We start from the raw sequence: 20,157 nt of genomic DNA on the forward strand, positions 1-20,157 counted from the left end.
ACATCTCATGCCATTTCCAAATCCAATCACTATACATCAACTTCCACCTTGGATTTAGAGTGCTCTATCTCAAAATAATTAGATCACTATCTTAAATAGAATCCTTGTTTCTCAATGTTTGTTCAAATAAACTAGGCTTCAAAACACCAAATATTGTTGCTAAAATACAGAGGAATAGATGAAGGATTTATACATTTGTCATTTCCAGGGTGGAAGTACATGAAATATTTTGAATTATAAAGTCTTCAAGTAGTATAGGGATGGAAAAGAGTAAGTAAAATAGTGAATTATGGCAACATATGATTGTTCTTTAATCAAGTTAATAACTTGAAATAACTTGAAAATAACTGCCATAACTTCATATACAGATATTTGAATTTTTACTATAGAATACAGTATAGCTAATCTAAAAGTTGTTTTCTTTCTTTTTTTTTTTAACTTCTATTTCTCTTATTTGAATCTGAGATGCTTGCTTCTTGGATGTGATTTCAAGATTTAAAAAAAATAATTCAGCAAATAGTATTAAGTCCTTCTCAGTCTAAAAAGAGAAACCTGATGTTTGCTTTTCACAAAATGAAAAATATGTAAAATAAACAAACAAACAAACAAAGAAACTTGAAGGCTAGAAATGGAATGGAAAACTTGAGTCAAAGATGAAGAACATTAGTGAATATATAGCTATGGCATATTGAAATAAAAGATATATAACCATATGACGAACTGAAGTAAGTTTTAAGAAAGGGTTTATGTTGTGTGTGCCCCGCTGTTTAATACTTCTGAAATATTTAACTAAGTGAGTAACTGGGTTACTGAACATGTTATTCCCTTACTAAAAACCATTCAGCACCTTCAAAGCCCTTCAACTTCAGTCCCTGCCTACCTCTCCAGCTTTGTTTTCTGTTGCTCTTCCTCTGAAACAGAATGCTCCAAACATACTGGATGACCTATAATATTTTTGAACTCAGCCTATCCATTAGTGCTTCTGTTTCAAAGTCTTACTCTTGTCTGATGCATTTGAAATGTTAGCACATCTCAAAACCCAGATCAAGTCTCATCCTCTGTGAAACAAACACTTCCTGAACCTTTCCTCCATCAACCCAAGCAGAACTGTTGATTTTCTTCTTGGTACCTCTGTAATGTATGCTTCTGTTATTGCAGTTAGCAATTTTATGGCTATCATTTCATCACTTTTTTGACTTTCTTCTTAGGCTATTGTTATTGAAAAGCAAGTGCTGTATCTTAATGGTCCCAATGTTTTCAATTGAACAAATATTCCATATTACTTTTGAAAAACTGGTATGATTCAATGTAATTTACTGTAAATACACAAATTAACCTATTCTCACACTAACCAACATACGGCAAGAGTAAGACAATCATCAAGAGTAAATATGTATACATTAGATACTGTTAAGCACCTTTTGTTCATTATATCACTTACTTGTCACAGCAACTTTAAGAAATGTCTACAATTTTTATCCCCATTATGCATATGAGGAAACTAATGCCCAGAAAGTTTAAAGTCCAGAAAGTCTCACACATTCAGCTAGATGGACCCCATGTTTTTAACTATCTGTAGTCACCTATTATATTTCATTTACATCAAACCCTTTGAAGAGCACCATATTTAGACTTGCTTTCCATGTTTTAAGTGTGATATAAAGAACTAAAGAGGATCCAGGGAGGAATAACAAAAATGATATAGCCTCTTTTAGGAAAAGTGAAAAAATCAAATAATTTAAAATAGACTAAAAACAGTACAGATTAGTCACAACAGATTCCAAATGAATGATAATCTTTTAGTGGGATTATGAATTAACTCAATTAAACAAAATTTTAACTCAGCTTTTTAGCTTAAGTGCCTGGTCAATTAATTAATATAGTAACGCTGCATAAACTCATTCTGAGGGATAATTAACTTTTAGCTAGTACCCATAGTGTTATCATGAGACAAAGATTGATCATCCTTTTTTGTATTCTCCAGAGCAGATAGAATAAGAAGAAACACATGTACTAATCTATAGAAAATTCTGATTTTAGAAATAAGATATTAAAAATCTGAGAGATGAGGGACCAAATAACAAAACTGTTTTGTCTTTTTAATTAAATATAATATTGAATTGGGATCCAGATATATAAAAAAGAAGTGTTGCTCTCCAAGAGCTCACAATGAAGTTTATACATTGGGTCAAGGAAGAAATCCTGGTATGTAATTGCTTGTTCATTCAGGAGTAAAGGTGGTAGACTTCAGAATAAACAACCAACTTTAAGATGGCCTATAAAAATCATTGACTGAGAGCAAGGAAAATTCTTATATTGTTGCTGGTTATACCTCCAAACATGTCTTTCTTTTTGATACTGTAAAAAGCCCCTTATGAAAATCCTTCTATCTTCTTGTAAGGATTCCAGTGAGGTAGAAAAATCAAACGTTTATTCCTACTTACAGCATGCTTGCAATAATAAACAGAATTTTTGTTTTAGGCTCATTGTAACAGTTAAGATACTGCATAAAACAGATTTCTATTTCTCAAGAATAAACCCCAGTGAAGGAAGTAATCCAAGAAAATCTGGAGATGTATAATCAAGTTCAATTCAATTTTATTCAAATGAACCAATATTTATAATTAGTTACTATGTGTTAGGCACTGTTACGGGCCCTAGGAGCTATACAAGTTAATAACACATGATTCCCGAACATCAAAATCCCAGTACATCATTCAAGATCCATCATGGTCTTGCCCTTATAACATAGTGAATGCCTTGAAGTCTGTACCTCATTGTCTTTCATTTCTGTGTCTTTGCATATACCTCTGTCACTTGGACCACACTTTCCCTATCTTAGTTCTACCAAAGTAAGTATCACTTTTCATTTGGAACCTATGACTCAGGGAGCAATGCCTCCATCAAGCTTTCCCTGTCCTATAAATAGTTTAAAATTATGTGACTCTATAGCCCCCTGGCCTGTTTCCTTAGTACTGTATTGCTACAAGCTGTATGGCTGTCATATCCCTTACACCATGTTGCTTTCACAGCAGGGACCATTTACTACTTTCTGTTTGTTTGTTTTTTCCCTCAGATCCTCATTCTTAACAGGTGCTCAAAAAAAGTTTAATGATTCTAGTGGTCAGAATAGAAACTACTTGCAGTCAACATTGGAACCTTTATTTAAAGTGATTTTTTTTTTTTTTGGCTTCCCTCGTGGTGCAGTGGTTAAGAGCCCACCTGCCAATGCAGGGGACGTGGGTTCAAGCCCTGGCCCGGGAAGACCCCGCATGCCACGGAGCAACTAAGCCAGTGCGCCACAACTACTGAGCTCGCGCTCTAGAGCCCGCGAGCCACAACTACTGAAGCCCGCGCACCTAGAGCCCATGCTCCGCAACAAAAGAAGCCACTGCAATGAGAAGCCCGCACACCACAAGAAAGAGTAGCCCCAGCTCGCCACAACTAGAGAAAGCCCATGCATAGCAACGAAGACCCAACACAGCCAAAAATAAAAAAAAAATTTTTTAAATTAAAAAAAGCATTTGACAAAATCCAATACATATTGCTAGTGAAATGAGATAAATGTGCTAAGATTAAAAAAAAAAAAAAAGTGATTTTTCTTGCTTTCTACCTCCATTTCCACTCCTCACAGCAAAAATAATTTAAATAGATTGAACTGAGTTTGGGATAAACTAGAAAAATTAAGCCTTGGATGAATTAAAAATGTTTACTTAAATCTGAGAAATAATGGAATGAAAAATACCACTTATGAGCTGTATAATATTTAACATTATTGTCAGTTAAATATATAATAATTATATAAAATAGATTTTTCTCTATTTTGCTAGTACTGAATTAAACATAAAACAGATATTTAGAAATAAATAATCATAAGAATTGGTACCTTGACAAACTGGAGGCGCTCCATCCATCTGGAGTCGTTCTCCTAATCTGCATGTCAGGATTGCATTACCAACCAAAGTAAATCCTGGAAGACACTGATACCTAATAATATCACCTATTAAAAAAAAAAAAATGCAGAAGGGGCTTCTGATAAGCAACAAGGTAATGGTTAAAATAAACAGATGTTTCAATATAAAATTAGAATATTTTTTCTTTCAGTCATTTTCAATCAATATAAAAATTCTATTAGTTATAAGCAGTGATGACATTCAAAATATTGAACTACTAGTATGTCATAAGCACTGACCAATCAGAACTGAAGCCAAGAATAAACTACCAGTAAGACTGTACTGGGGCAATCTGGTTAGATATAAGCAATAGTAGTAAAGAAATAATCCTGTTGGTGCGGGTAAGGTATTCATTAAAAATATATCAAGCAGTTAAAAGGAGATTCCTAGTTATTGCTATTAAGATTAGATTTACATTGGTCATTAATATTTTCTTACATTTCTCAACCAATATTAATATTACTAGGATAATAATGATAAAAATTTATTATGATAACATTAGGATGTCTTCTTTTCTTACATAATTTTTCAAACTATTAGATATTATTGCAGTTAAATTTCCAACCAAGTTTTAAAAGGACTTTATTTACGATCAAATTGAGCATAACCAACCAATTGTTTTCAAGGACATGGAAATAAAACATGTCTTCTAATACACCCTACATATCCTTCATTATACACATCAGGTTTATGCCTGAATTCAAAGAAGAGTAGTTAAGACTACAGTGTTGGAAGGTAGCAAAATAATACTTTGGAAGGAACTACCAGAATAGTTATACGGCTCAAATTCCTGTACTGTTTTCTAACTGTACATCCTGGAAATACGGAATTCTTTCTTCTTGCCTAATACTCCCTTTCCTCTTTTCACTGTTATCCATTCTTAAGAATTCTAAACAATCCCCATCGATCCAGGGAAAGACGGTCTAAGACAGGCTGCTACTATTATTTATTCTTATTTCTTTTAAAGTAAATACCTCTGCTAACAGTATGTTTTCTTTGAAAGTAATTAGCAGACTTTACCTATTTCAAATTCATCATCTTCTGTCAAAATCTCAGCATTGGGTACGGGTGGTGGAGGTTGACACACTCTTAGTTGATAGGCTATAAAAATAGACAATGTTTATTCCTTCTCTGAGCAGCTATACATATTCACATATGTGAAAAAAGAAAATTACATAAGGTTTATTTATAAGAATAAAAATATATGGTAGAATTTATCAAGTTTCAACTATTTCTTTATTAAAAAAATGCTACAACATTGAGGGAAAATTAATCATTCCTTAAATATTTTCCCATGGTAAGAATGCTTACCTTTTAACTCCTTATTTCTCACCCTCATTCTAGTCCTTCTGATTATGTGCTTCTATCTTGGCATAATCACAATTTGGAATTATACACTCATGTTTGTTTATGTGCTCAATGCCTAGCTTCCCAAGGTTTATCACAGAATCCCCTGCATCTAGCAAAGTGCCTAGCATTCAGTCATAATTGCGAACAATACTCAAGGCTTACTCTATTCCAAGCAAAATTATGAACATTTCACTTATATTAACTCTATTAGTCCTCACAAAAATTTTATTTATTTTATTACTTAATTTATGTAATGAGTTCTATAATTATTCCCATTATATAAAAGAAAAACTGTTAAAAGAATTAAAGAATTTGTCCAACTCATACAGCTATAATATGGCAGAGCTGGGATTTGAACATAGACAGTCTGGCTCTAGAGCCTTCTTTCACCATGCTAGATTAGTGTGTTTACAAAGTATCCATTTATTAAATTTTATGTTTCTAAACTGGTCATCCCATTAGATTAGGTAGATTCTTATTTCACATAAGGTAAAGGCCACTGAAAAAAGGTCTCTATGAATCTAAGTATCATGACTACTGGCCCTATATGATATCTGTATCACAACTGTTTGCTTGATTAAAGCCTTGTTTTCACTAGTTGTCTTCAAAAGATGTAATATACTATTATTAAGAAACATTTTACGCTGTTATAACATTTGAAGAAAAATGTGTTTTATATGCATAATTTCATTACTTAAACTTAGGAGTTAATTTCTTTATGTACCTCAGTTCGGAGATAAAATGAAGGAGGTTTAAAGGCATAGTAACTTGCCCGAGATCACACAACTAGTACAGGGTTTATCCAGAAGTCCAGCCTATGTCCTTTAACTTCAAAGCCCATATCTTCAGTATGGGCCCTATTGTGAGAGTATTATGAGAGTACTGAGGAATATCAACTAGACTAGTTAAGGAAAATTCTGATAAAAAGAAATGAATGAGATAAATTTTAAAGGATGAGTAAGATTTTTTCCAGTGCTGAAGGGTAATCATGGGCAGAAGAGCATTCAGATAGAGGAGGAAACATGAGCAAAAATTACAGTTATCAAGGTAAAAGGTAGTTGTGAGAAATGCCAGAGAGGTAAGGGAAGGGGGAGAGGAAGATACAGAGAGCCCTACAGGGAGAAATCCTTATGAGATTATGCTTTATTTATTTATTTTTTTATTGGAGTATAATTGCTTTAGAGGAGAGCATTTTATCTGATCTTTGTTTGCCTGTAAGCTTGTTTTTAATCTTCATGCTAATCAAAAAGTATTTTATTTTAAAGAAGAAGCACATTTTTATCAATGAGGAATTCATGACTCCTGTCATCTGTAGAACCTGCTTAGAATGACCTAGATAACTCAGCTGGAGAGTTTAAAAGACTAGAGGTTGGAAATTATTATTATGAGGAAGATGATGCTCAGAGATACTGTGTTATTTTCCCAAGACCACGTGGGTGATGTGAGCTAAATTCTCTTATTCTCCGTTCTTTGGTACCATCAGCATTTTATAACTCTGTCCCTAGAGACAAGGGATCACCTTGGGGTCATGGAGGGTGTGAGGAGGTGTAATGTCCCTACCTCCTTCCTCTACCTCAATAAGAGCAATTCTATTTTCATCAATTTTATAGATTTGAATTCTGAATAAACTTTCCTTCGAACAAATTTTCTACAGTCTCCACCTAAGTGATTTCACTGATCCTTTTGACTTCAAGTCTGACTTTGTGTCTCAATTCCCAATTTTACATCACCAGGATAAATGTATCTTCTGAGCTCTTCACTGCCTACCTCCTCTTACCCTTTACTCTTATTTTCTAATCACAGAACTCTGTTTTGTAGCACATACAATCATGACATGTAGGATACGATGCCCTTGAATAGTTATTAAATAAGTCAGTGGTGTCTTAAAGGTGAATGGCATGTCAAATAAAATGATTCATCTAAAAGAGAACACAGATTTAGCTCAAACGTGTATTTTAAATGTGTAAATATCTATGTTACACAGTTTTTTCATTAATGGTCTTCACTTTGAAGCTGTTTCTAAATAGAACAATCCATGGAAAACATGGACTAAAATACATACTCATGCTATTTAAAATTTTGATGATACAATTTAAAAGTTTCAGTTCTGCCCATAACTGGATATCATGACTTGTTTCAACATTTATTATTTTCCATTTATTAGTTTACTTTTTCACTATTTGTGACTCCATCTAGGCTTTAAGTAACATAAGGGAGGAGACCCTTCATGTGTCTTTTTCACAATTGAGTAATTAGCTCCTTTCACTTTACTTATAATCCAACACATATTTGCTAAGTAACACACAAAATATAGGTTTTTTCAGGAGGGAAAGAGTCTCTAAACAAATAGTCTTCCCTAAGAAGACTCTAACTCTCAAATTGCAAATGGGGATGAAACAGAGGCAGTTGTGGGTTAGAGTGCATGTCAGTATCTTTTGAGGATGACCATTGTTTGAACAGTGCTCTGTTTTCATTCAAATGTGTACAGATGTCTGGTTCCTGCTCCAACAAATTTGCTTCTTAAAATCACTTTAGAGTTTAATTCTGGCAATATATTTGGTTATTTTTCATTTCCTATTTTCTTCGTAATGAAATAACCAACCCAATTCCAGAAAAGAATGCTGCATTTATCTACTTCAGTTCAACTGAGCTATTAAAGGCTTCTTCAAAAAAAGACAAAACAGGACACTGGCAAATTGCCATTCCTTCTCTAAACCACAAAAGCACAAGTGCACAACCTTTCTGCCAAATAAGGATGCAGTATTTCTTACAGAGGAAAAAAAATGTTCTATGTGCTCTTATAAATTCTAAGCTCTCTATAACCACTGTTGCACTTCAGTGGTGACCCAGATTAGTTCAAGTATGATAACTTCATGATTTGGGGAAGATTTGGAGGAGGAAAAGCACTGATAATTACATACTCAGTTATGTAATTTTGGTAATGTTATTTCAAAAGTTATGTAAAATAACTTTAAGTAGCTCCACTTGAAAGTAGAGTTAGGAGTATTTAAACAAATGCTATCTGAGTTCTAACTAAGAAGAAAAAATAATAAGTAATTTTTTTTCCATTTTGGAGAAGGTCTGCTAGTGAATTGATATGAACCATACAGGTAAGTTTCAGTGGTGCTTAAATTACTTACAAATATCACTTTTTATCTGTTAATATTTTATAATCAATTTGTTTCTCTGCCTATATAAGGGAGAATCTTTGAAATCAAGAGAAAATGTTCAGCCCTAGATTTAGAGATGAGACAGAGAAATGGAATGGATCATTAGAAATGGATCAACAAGAAGTTACTAGGTATTTTCCTAGAGATGGAAAAACAGAAGTATAGTAAACACACTTTTGGGAAATATCCTGAATTATCCATAAGAAAATTCAAATATCTTTTGCATGAAGTGACTTTCCCATATTCCAATAGCTAATGGAAAGTATCCTACCTTAGTACGGAGACCATTAGAGTCTGAAAAGTAATGTGCTAAAGGTCTCTTCTCTACATGGTTGAGTTGCCTAGCACATTAGTAGATAACAGAGCACATCAGAGGTGACAATTTTTTCCTTGTCAGTCTCTATTTTCCTTTCTCTGTTTACTACCATAGTTTGGTTTGTTTTGGCTATGAAGGAACACGTTTTAGCTCTTTAACAATCACTTTATTCTGCATATTGAAAAGAAAAGACTAAAGAAAAAAAAAGCAAAAGAAAACAAAACAAAGCACAACCCCTGTATGCTGTTGGCTTGGAGCCGGCCTGGCTCTAACTGATAGGCCATGATTTTCTACTGTTGACTGTAATCAATTTAACTAACAACTAACAGACATGATAGCTCTTTGACCTTGTTGGAACAAGACAAAAATAAGACCTTTCCCTAATCATGTCTGAGCACAGAAAAAACAAAACAAAACCCATAAAACAAAATGAAAACACTATCCAAACCACCAGTATGACCAAGATCCTCCATCTCAGCTAGTATGAGAGAATGCTGCTACCCCACGCCAATCATAGTTTTAGGTGTGTTCCATACCTTCCACCTTCTAGAAAAAAATTAAGATACCCAATTATAGAACTGCTCCAATTTTCTAACAGCACCCAACCCAGAGGAAAAACATGCTTCCTTGAACCTTCCGGAACCATCTTACACAGCCCAAATCCTACAACAAGCCCCTCCTAACACCCTCTCACTGAGACTCCACGGGGTTTCTCATGGTCTGTTGTCCCACACATTACAGTGAGCCTATAAACTCAACTTTGTTTAACTACAGAGGTGTTCCTGATGGACTTTGGCTGGAGGGGACTGAGATACTGTAGAATATAAATGCCATCTTATCACACACAGCAAAATACCAAAATATGGTAAGCAATTTTGACATGACTTTTTGTCATTTAAGTAATCACTAAGTAGTCATTTAAATAATAGTAAATGGCAATATCTTTTCATCATTATAGTTTTACCAGTTTGGTTTTTTAGCTGTATATATATATATAAAATATATAATTGTATGATGTTCATACCCCCTATGCTCTCTGGAAATCAAACAATGAAACATTTCATGAGCTCAATGCTCTATCTACTGAAATATGAAAGGAGGTCAGATCTTTACGTTGTGTAAGGCAATGGGGTCACACAGTTCAAAGCAATGGTGATTTATGTTTTATATAAAATGTGTCCTTATATCTACAGTAGTCTCTTTTAGGATGAGACTTTGTGGAGTTAAATATACTTGTCCCCAAATACAGCATTCATTATAAAGGTAATATAACCTTAAAAGATGACCTAAAAGGTATTACAGGCTTTTTAAATACATTTCTTAAAAATAATCTGAAATTCAATATATAATCAACCCACTCATTCACAGAAACTGTGCCAATAACAGAAAACAATGGATAATATATATTATTAAATTGTATTATCCTAAGAAAATCTTCTGTAATAATTGAGGTTCCCTAATATCTGATATTAGAAAAAGAGGTACCCTGGATAATAGATTTAAGCATTAAAATGATACCTTTTGTTTTAAATTAATAAATATATATTCTGGCTATACTACAGTGGTTGGCATAAATCAGATTCCTAATAAAATTTATCTTATTTTCTCGTCACACAGGGACCATAAAACATTTTGGAAACTACAAAGAGGAACACACTAAGTTGTGATAAACCTACCAACATATTGTTGCTAGCCTGTAGGTCCTGGGGAAGAGAAGCACTAAGAAGTTCAAAGTTCCAAGTTGTAATTAGGAGAGGTATTTTCTAGAAAGTGAGATGACTTATCTTGATAAAAATGAAAATCATTGCTAAGTTTTAAAGAAAAATTATGTTTACATACCATTAAATATAATCTATGCATGAGATAATACCAGCTTAGGACACTACCTGGCACTTAGTAAGAACTCAGTATAGTTTAGCTATTATTATGATTGCTGTTATTGTTGTCATTATTTAAAAAGAGGTCAGTCCTTAAGTCAGACAGACCTATTTTGAATTCCCGGCAGCCTTTCTATTTATTAGTTATCTGGCTTTATATATGTTACAAATTTCTGTCTTTTGGTTCTTTAATTATTAAAATGGGGATAATAATACTTATATTGCAGAGTTATTACAAAAATTAGCATGGAAAGCATCTAGCATAGTGCCTGGCCTATTAAGTATTCAGTAAATGGTAGCTATCGCTATTAGAGTGACTATACAAAGTTACTGTCTGCAAAAACATGCAGTTGAAACAGGTTTTGTGTAATTTACTTTCAGGAAGTCATTGATTAGGACTGAATACTGTTATTATTTATTATAAGACAAACTCATCTTGACTCTATGGCAGATATCAAGAAAATTCAGCTCTTTCTTTAGGGAATTATGGTTATAGTAATACAGAGAGAGACTAGCAGATTTCCTCAGATGAAGAAGAAATATGGTATCTGAGATAAAGTGCCTCAACATTTATGCCTGCCCTATTTCTTCACTGCATAGAACTTCCATTTTCCAAAGCTTTTTATGAATGTTATTTTTGATCATGAAAGGTTTTACGAAGGTGATGTTTTATAAAAGACAGATATCTGACTAGATCTCATAAAAACACATTTTTTTCTCCTTTCAGACATATTAAAAATATATTAAGAAATAAAACCTAAATAATCAATGTGACCTTAAGAAAATATATGAAAATACTGATCTGTTAAATTTATAAAATAAGTACACAAGTCCTAAGAAAACCACGTCTGACTTATAGGTTTGGGCATAACAGAAGGAGCTATTAAATCACTAAGAGAATATAAAGAAAACTGAGTGGGGGAGTAAACCATTCTAAGCTTAGGTATATTAAATCAGCTTCAACTAAGTGTTGAATAGTGAATTATCTCCCTGGTTAACTTATGAAAAAGTACCAAATGACTTGACCAGATTTTTTTGTTTGTTTTTTTTTTACCATTATGAGAGCTCATTTTGGCACTAAGCTATAGCTACTGAATACGAGTCATGGATATGAATACTATATTTTTGGTTATATTAAATTGTACTAATTATATTAATACCAATTTGAAAACAGGCATCTTTTTTTTTGTTTTTGTGAGGAGGGATGAGCACACATGTACATAATTGTAAAATAACCTTTTTAAAAGTTGTCACTAAGACAGCTCAAATAAACTCAATTAGACAACATTTTAAAAAGAATTGAACACACATGACCATAAGACTAAAATATAATTACTTAGTCAATAACAAAACTATGAAAGGATTAAGAAGCATAAGTGTGATCTGTGTCCTCATAAAAGCACTCACTATTATTAAACTCACAAGGCATATAAAACAATACAGCATACTGTAAGTTCTGAAAAGTTTGGTGAAAAGAGTAAGTGCAATCATAGAAAAGATGGTAGTGATCCTTATGAGTTTGAATTATCAAGAAAAGGAGAAATGGGACTTAAGATAGGTAGAGTTAAAGAACTGAAGATGAGTAAGAAACCATTTAAGAATGGAAGTTCAGGGGGCAGTGAGAGCAAGAATCTAATGGGAGTCAGAGTAGGCACTGGGGAATAAGAATCAATGAACCAGATGATAGGGTAGCTTTAAATTTGATATAATGAAGGCATCATGCATTCTTGAAAAGGTGAGTCAGGATGAAAGCATGCTTAGGAAAATTATATTACTAGGGCTAGTAGACTATAAGGCATCTGTCAATTTTTAACATGACCCCTGGCTACCTCTCCAAATTTCAAGGTTATTTTAAGGTTTGGGTAAAATTGCCAGAGATGTTGATTCAAATGTTAGGCTTCTCTAAGCTCTGGCAATTGTGCCTTATTATAAAATTTAAAATATAAGTATAAATAAATATAAATACTCTATTAGAAAAACTTATATGTGAGGTAAGATATTGTAAGGAAAGGAATATTTACTGAACATACACTGTCCTAGGCGAACTAAGCTAACTGTATATTACTCATTGTCTCTAATCATTTCATCTCTGCAACGCAATGTTGATGATAGTGATAATGACAGCACTTACATGGGTTGAGCTATACAAAACTGTCAATATTCAGCATTTCTGACCAATTTCATATGGTTCAACCTAATACATGCCAGTAATTAGAGTAATTTCTATATATACAGTATCTCATTAATCTTCTCAGCAATTATACCATGTGGTCTTATAGCTGAAGAAAGTGGAAACCAAAGGGTAACTTGTCCAAAGTCAGCTGAAAAACAAAGCCCTAAACAAATATTTGATCTTCCTTATTCCTAAACTAATTCTATTTTTAATATATATGATTCAGAACCTAGTTACAAAAATCAGGTGAAACATAATTTGGAATAAGAATATATGTATATACATTCACATAAGTGTCTATGTAAATCTACATTCGTATTTTGTATGTGTTTACCTACATTCTGTCATCCTTGTATTTTCTATGTAAGGATTTCACATTTTCACACACACACACAAACACACACACAAACACACACACACACACACAGATACTGACATCCTTTTCTCTGACAATATTTCCCCTTTGAAATGTTTCCTAAGTTTTATAAGAATTTTCCACTCCCTATAAGATTATTTTATGGATATTTACAGTCCATCAATGAACAGTCCCTTCTTTATCACTTGTTCAGGCAAGATACAAAATAATAAAAATTTATGTGGGGATCTGTGAAGAGAGAAAATGTACAAAACACAGTTCAGCAACGAATTCATCTTTTGAACTTAAAATCATTTAGTTTAGTAGTTCTTGAGCTATGATTCCCTTTCAAAGTAATAAAGCTATTGTTGCAGCTTTAGACTGTATATACATACTGCCAGTACCAATGACCAATTCATTAAAAAAGGCAAATGAGTTATTAAAAAAAATAAACAGGCTGAATCAAAGTTATCTAACTGAACTCCCTGCTTTCTAATTGGCTATGCCGGAGTATACATGCAGCTCTGGCCACTACAGAAGCACAAACTGGGCATCATCTACTGATTGATAAGTGCTGAGATTAAGCAAATCAAATATTTTCTGGTCTGTTCTCTGAGTATTTCTAGACCCAATGTGCTTTAAGTGTCTTTGTGTATAACCATATTTGACTTACCATATTTTTCATGTAATATAAGCTTTGAGTATCAAAGATTTTCTTACTTTGTGTTAAAAAAAGAAGAAAACATTAAATTGTACGTTAATGTAATGGACAAGGTACACGTTCACCCTGGAAATTTTAATATAAGTTTTGCAAATTTAATTTAGTAGCTTACTGATCCTGTGATGCTCATGGAATTGGTCTGACAAAGTCATATGAAACAGAATGTGCTTATGAAACTACAGTCATAGCAGATGAAAGGATATAATCACTAGAAATAAACATTTTCTTATTTATAACGAAATACAATTTAACATAACAGGAAATTTTAAAAATCCTCTGAAACCATCTGACTGTTCTTCAAAAAGTTAATGTTATGAAGAGAGAACCCAGAATAATTATATACAAAGAACTGAAATTGAAACTCTTCATAAATTATTTCACGGGAGTAAAAGCTATGAACTTAATGATCTGAAATAGTCGCTTAAAACTGTAAGATTCTAGAATAGATATAGTTATGAAACAGAGTATAAATGAATGCGTAATGTGATCCAAAGCATAAAGTTATTGGATTCTAATTTTAGAAAGAAAGTAGGTTAAATAGATTAAACATTTTGTATTGAAAAAAATCTATTGATGTTTCAAAATTACATGCAATAAAATATGAACAGCTGGTTCTCTTTTATGCGTTTCCATGCAAAAATGATTATTTTCTACTGCGGTAATTACTGACTGATTTATTTCCTATCTCCAATTGCTCACATTTTAATGTCCCTAAATGCTTAGAAGAGGCTGTTCTTTGCAAGTAAATGTATTTGAAATGATAAAAAAGTGTCAAATTTTAATACCTTTTCAATCATTCGTTGAATATATATATTACACTCAATTTTTCAAGGACAATTTCAAACAGTGCCAGACGAAATAGAAATGCCTAGATGATACCAACCGTGATAACTGAGCACAAAAAAGCCACTTGTTGTGAAATCACTGTGGAATTTGATTAGAATCTGATTTGAAGTGCTATAGACTGATTCCAAAGCAGTATTGCCACTGAACTGCCCGATCTGAGGTGAGTTTTGGTCTGGTCCATCCCTATAGGAGAGACATAGAGCAGGGAGCGGAGAAAGGGAGAGTGAGATTGATTTTTTTGGAAAGTTTCACACAAAGTTTAATGAAAGTATTACATATGAGATGATAAAGATGCAGTGGATGAAATAATCAACGAGTGCCAAATCATATTGGTATACGTTTATTTAGGTGATAACATATTTTAAAAGATCACATTTTTATCCAAAAGAAATGTACCCATATTAGCTGTAATCAATTAAATTGTCTTTGGTTTCCTGACCACAACCCAGATCTTCCCAAATGCTTGAGGTTTGCCTTCCTTTTATTTTCTTCAAAATAATCTTGAGAATCATAGACTGTTAAATTTAGAATGAATTTTAGAAGTCACATGGTAGTTCAATTAACCAATTGTCAATAATTAATTCAGCTGTTTTCTTTTTAGTTTAGAGATGCTTTAATTAACAGGATAATAATAATACAAATATAATATTTTATGATGAATTATTACGACAGAAATTCAGTAGTTGTATTAAATAACTTATTGGAACATAGGCTTTTAAATTTCACTAGTTCTGTATAGAGAGAACTTTCTTACCTTAAACTTACTCTGATTTAATTCCCAGGTTTTGCACATTATTTTAATGACAAATTTAAATCTTTTTTTCACCCATAAAGTTTTTGTTCTACGTGTTTAGCTATTTCATGGGCAAATAAGCTAAAATCTATTTCTCTTGTTTGTCTCATTCTGCAAAACACACACTGTAACCCTCAGTTACTCACACCAATTCAAACATCAGATGGCAATTTGTACAGAGGACTGTGATATATTTTCATTCCTTCCTTGTTTCACTGTTACATACAGTTGAATCAATCAATGACAATGGTCTTGACTTACCATACAGTAATGAAATCATAGATTGGTTCTGTTTGAAGAACAGTAAAATTGATGTAGATTCCATTCCCAGGGGGTACTATTACAAGCCAAAAACAGTCTTGAAAGTTTGGGTATTCATCAGGATATCCAGGAGAGTAAATGGTGCCATTCATTGCAGTTATATTCCCTCCACAAAGAGCTACAGAAAAAAACACAAAACAAAATATTTAAGTAGAATCACAATAAACTGATTATAAAGAAAAAGGTAAACATTTCATACCTCTTAAACAGTATAAAAGACATCTGTGTTATGTTTTTACCACAGTTAAGGTATGTAAAATGAAGCTGGAAACCATGAACCAAACAGTGAGCTTTTATTTATTTTTCAGCATGAGGTATGCTACACAGTTATTCACTATCATTAGATTAGTAAACTGCATTGTTTTCTCTTCTTTCAAATACTTTATCCATATATACACTGTTCAACTTTTGTCTTATATCATGTATAAATATAAGGCCTTATAAAGAGGTTCAAGCCATTTTTATTTAAAAGGGTTTTTTTTTCTTCAGAAGAAATGAGCCCAAATTCAGTAGTAGTATCTGCGTTACTGGTTTATATAAGAATGATTACTAAACAAACACAGATGCACTCACACAGACATCACACAGAAGAAGCTCTAAAGTGTTAACAAACTTTACTTTCACATCCAGTGAAGAAGGTTAGGTCTCCTGCCAATAATGACAAAACCAGTTATTCATTATGGAGCCTTAGGCCTTTGATCTGGGTACTAACTGTAATTCTACAACTAAAAGAAAAACTGTATATTTAGCATGCTATTTGAAGAGGAAAAAAAAAAGAGTACCAAAACAAGAATTATTAAACATAGATGATATCACCTAAAAGACAGCTTCAATTTAGAAGCATACCTTCACACCTTGGAAGTGGATGATTCCAATTGCGACTCACTCCATGAAGGCAAGTGAGAGCTGAATTTCCAATCAACGTGTAACCAGGGAAACATTCAAATGAAATGGTTTGCCCCACAGTAAAATCATTGCCGATTACAAAACCATTTCGAAATGGGCGTGGATCAGGACAGCTTTGCAACTGATAGGCTGGAAAAGGTAAAAAGAAAGTTTTTCCTTTTTGAATTTCAAAAGACCACAGAGTATTATTTGCAACCTGCAAAATAGATGTAGTGCTGCTTGCAGTTGATTATAAATAGTAATTCAGGTTTATAATAAATGATGTCAGTGTATGATATGAATTTCTTATGTCTAATTTTCATATTAAATTTTTAGTACAATTTATTAAGATGCATTGTTTATTCTCCCACTTATGAAATCTATTTAAATTATAAGTTTTAGTGAAAATGTAAATTACCCTTATAGCCACAATTTTAATCAAACATATTCTGATCCCTTCACCTATAATGCAACTGCTTCCTGGTTCATTGCGTGTACATAAAATAAAATAAATATATGTGTAAGCCTAATTCTGAGCCTTTTTGAACCTTTTTTTAGCTAATTTTTCCTCTAAAAGAAACAAACCACACTATCTCTCTATTGAGTTTCTCCAAAGAAGTTATTTAACAATATAAAGTACTAGGAAACAAATTTCCTTCTAATATAAATTTTGTACTTCAGTTATCATGATATTTTTGGCACTGTAGTGTAACTGTTGATTTGTTCATACTACTCTTGTTCTACATTCTGCATGAGATCAGAGTTCCTGTTTTTTTAATCATTGTATCTTAAAAGCCTTGCTTATTGCCTTTCACATAGTAGGTGCTGAATAAACATTGCTGAATAAATTTTGAACCTATAAACAGTACATATACTCATATAGTATTAATATTTAAGACTTTATTTTTAAGAAGTTCAAAATCATATTCTAATTAATAAAATTTAAATTACCAGCAGAGACTACTTTGCTACTGACCATTAAATTACTTTTATAAAAAACTTTTTTTATTTTTTAGTAATTCCAAAGTTACACAAAGGTTGCAAGATTAGTAAGAACTCCAGTATGCCTTCAGCCACGTTTTCCAATTGTTAACTGACACATTTTCTTCATCATTCTCTCTTTCTCCCCCCACCCACCCCCATCTACACATATATATATGTGTGTATATATGTATGTGTGAACACACCTTTTTCTTTCCAAATTAGTTGAGAATAGGTTGACCCATCACTGCTATTTCATAAAGGAAAGGATACTTCTATGTAACCACAAAATTGAGAAAATTAACATTGAGACCATTAAATTCTAAATTCCCCAAATCAAAAACTTACATTTAAAGCTGAATAAGCTACCATAAGTTGCTTATTAAAATACTACTCTAATTTTTAAATTAAAGGTTTCAGAATTAATGAACAGTCTTTTTAAGATGTTAAGTGCTTTTATTCTAATTTTTTCATTTGAATTAATATTCCACAAACAAAATATATCAAAACCAAAAGAAGCATGTCAATCGAAGACAAATGTATATCATTTGATCATTAGGAGTTGGGATATATTATTCTATGAAATAAACCCTTTCAATTTTCACTCACATGTAAAAGATAATTTTTTCCAGTTTTATTGAAACATAACTGAGATACAGCACTGCATGAATTTAACGTATACAATAAAATGATTTGACTTAGACGTATTGTGAAATGATCACGATAAGTTTAGTTAGCTAGATAATCTTGAATAGGGTAAGACTCATAGACAAATGTATGATCCTATGATATTTTATACAACATTTCATCTTTCTATGCTATTTAGTTTAATAAGGAAGAATAGGAGGTAGATTTTAAATGTTCAGGAGAAAGTTCCCATCCTAATATCATATATAATACAGGGCTTAACAAACCCAATAATGTTGCCAGTAATAACGTTAACTTTGGAACCAAGTTCTTTAGTAGAAGGGTACACTTAATTGTATACTATGCATTTTTCCAAAATTCAGAATGTTTTTAAGGTCTAATCACAAAATCATCTAAAAATAGCATTGATTCCAAGAATCTGTATCAATTAACCTATATCTCAAAAAATGTCATTAGCTCAATGATATAAATTCAGTAAAAGAAGAGACAGTTTTAAAATTCAGTGTACTTGTGTCAATCAAGATGGCTGTGTGGGAAGATGCAGAGTTAGCATCTCCCCACAACTAGGGTGCCTGCCGGCTGCTGGTGAGGGACTCTGATGCCCAAGGAGATAGGAGGAACCCCCAAGTGAACCGGTAGGATGTGGGGGGACTGAGGGGGCAGAAGAAGTGGAGGCCAGACAGGATTGGCACCCCTGAGGCCAGGGAGATCAGAAGAGGCAGGCGGGAGGGACTCTCTGGGAAGAGCGGGAGAGGAGCAGTGGGCGATAGCCTGGCCCACTCAGGCTGGGGAGACTGCTGAGCATCCAAGCTGGCACCCCCCCACTCTAAAGCCCCCTCCAGGCCTCGTGGGTTCTTGGGGGCATAGGAGGGAGCCTGGGGAGATCAGTAGAAGAAGGTGGGAGGAGCCATCCAGGAGGGGTGGGAGAGGAGCGGAGGGTGATTGTCCCTCCCACTTGGGCCTAGGGAGCCTGCTGAGATCTCAGGCCGATCCCCAGCCCTCCAAAGCCCCCTCCAGTTTGTGTGGGTCCTTGGGGCCACAGGAAGGAGGCCGAGTGGAAAGCGGGAGAGGCAGGCAGGAGGGGCCCTTCGGGAAGATTGGAAGAGGGATGGAGGGCAATTACCCCACGCACTTGGCCCAGGGAGACTGCTGAGCTCCCAGGCTGGTCCCCTGCCCTCCACAGCCATCCCCACCCCACCCCCACCCCCGGCCACATTGGTCCTGGGGGCATAGGAGGGAGGCCGGGGAGATCAGGAGAGGCAGGCAGGAGGGGGCCTCCTAGACTGGAGCAGCAAGAGAGGAGAGGAGGGCATTTGCGCCACCCACTCGAGCCCAGGAAGCCTGCTGGGCTCCCAGGTGAGGTCCCCTGTCCTCTGAGACCAGGAGTGGGTAGCACGCCTGGGTCCCTTCAGTTCCTTGAGCCTAAGCCTCACCCCCCACGCCCCCAGGGCCTTTTCCAGCCCTGTGGGTCCTAAGCATAGGCCCTGCCCACCGCCCAAACCTTGCCTTTGCTTAGGCCCCACACTGCACAGCCAAGACCTCCCCCCCCCCTTTTTTTTTCTTTCTTTTCCCTCCTCCTCTTTTTTACTATTGTGGTACTGATGTAATTTCTGGATGTTAATTCATCTATATTTTTATTTTTATATTCGTTCTAAAACATCTGTTAGTTTCCTAGTCTAATTTTGTTTTTTACTTTGTTATTATTCTCTCTTTTTTATTTGCCACCCCATGCAGCTTGCAGGATCTTGGTTCATGAGCCAGGGTCGGG

The 20,157-nt window shown here is 34.0% G+C and overlaps 1 protein-coding gene across 3 annotated transcripts in view; it reads right to left on the reverse strand.

The window, feature by feature from the left end:
* The window catches only part of CSMD3 (CUB and Sushi multiple domains 3), a 1,176,048-nt gene that overhangs the window by 90,069 nt on the left and 1,065,822 nt on the right, over positions 1 to 20,157 (reverse strand). For all 3 annotated transcript variants that reach the window (XM_068525309.1, XM_068525308.1, XM_068525307.1), the window contains 5 exons: positions 16,722 to 16,910; positions 15,816 to 15,993; positions 14,799 to 14,944; positions 4,974 to 5,054; positions 3,887 to 4,000 (listed from right to left, as the gene is read on the reverse strand). In XM_068525309.1, coding sequence (XP_068381410.1) covers positions 3,887 to 4,000; positions 4,974 to 5,054; positions 14,799 to 14,944; positions 15,816 to 15,993; positions 16,722 to 16,910 — 708 coding nt within the window. The remainder of the gene's footprint in view (positions 1 to 3,886; positions 4,001 to 4,973; positions 5,055 to 14,798; positions 14,945 to 15,815; positions 15,994 to 16,721; positions 16,911 to 20,157) is intronic.

Source organism: Eschrichtius robustus, chromosome 17 (assembly GCF_028021215.1).
Source record: "Eschrichtius robustus isolate mEscRob2 chromosome 17, mEscRob2.pri, whole genome shotgun sequence".
Lineage (NCBI taxonomy): Eukaryota > Metazoa > Chordata > Mammalia > Artiodactyla > Eschrichtiidae > Eschrichtius > Eschrichtius robustus.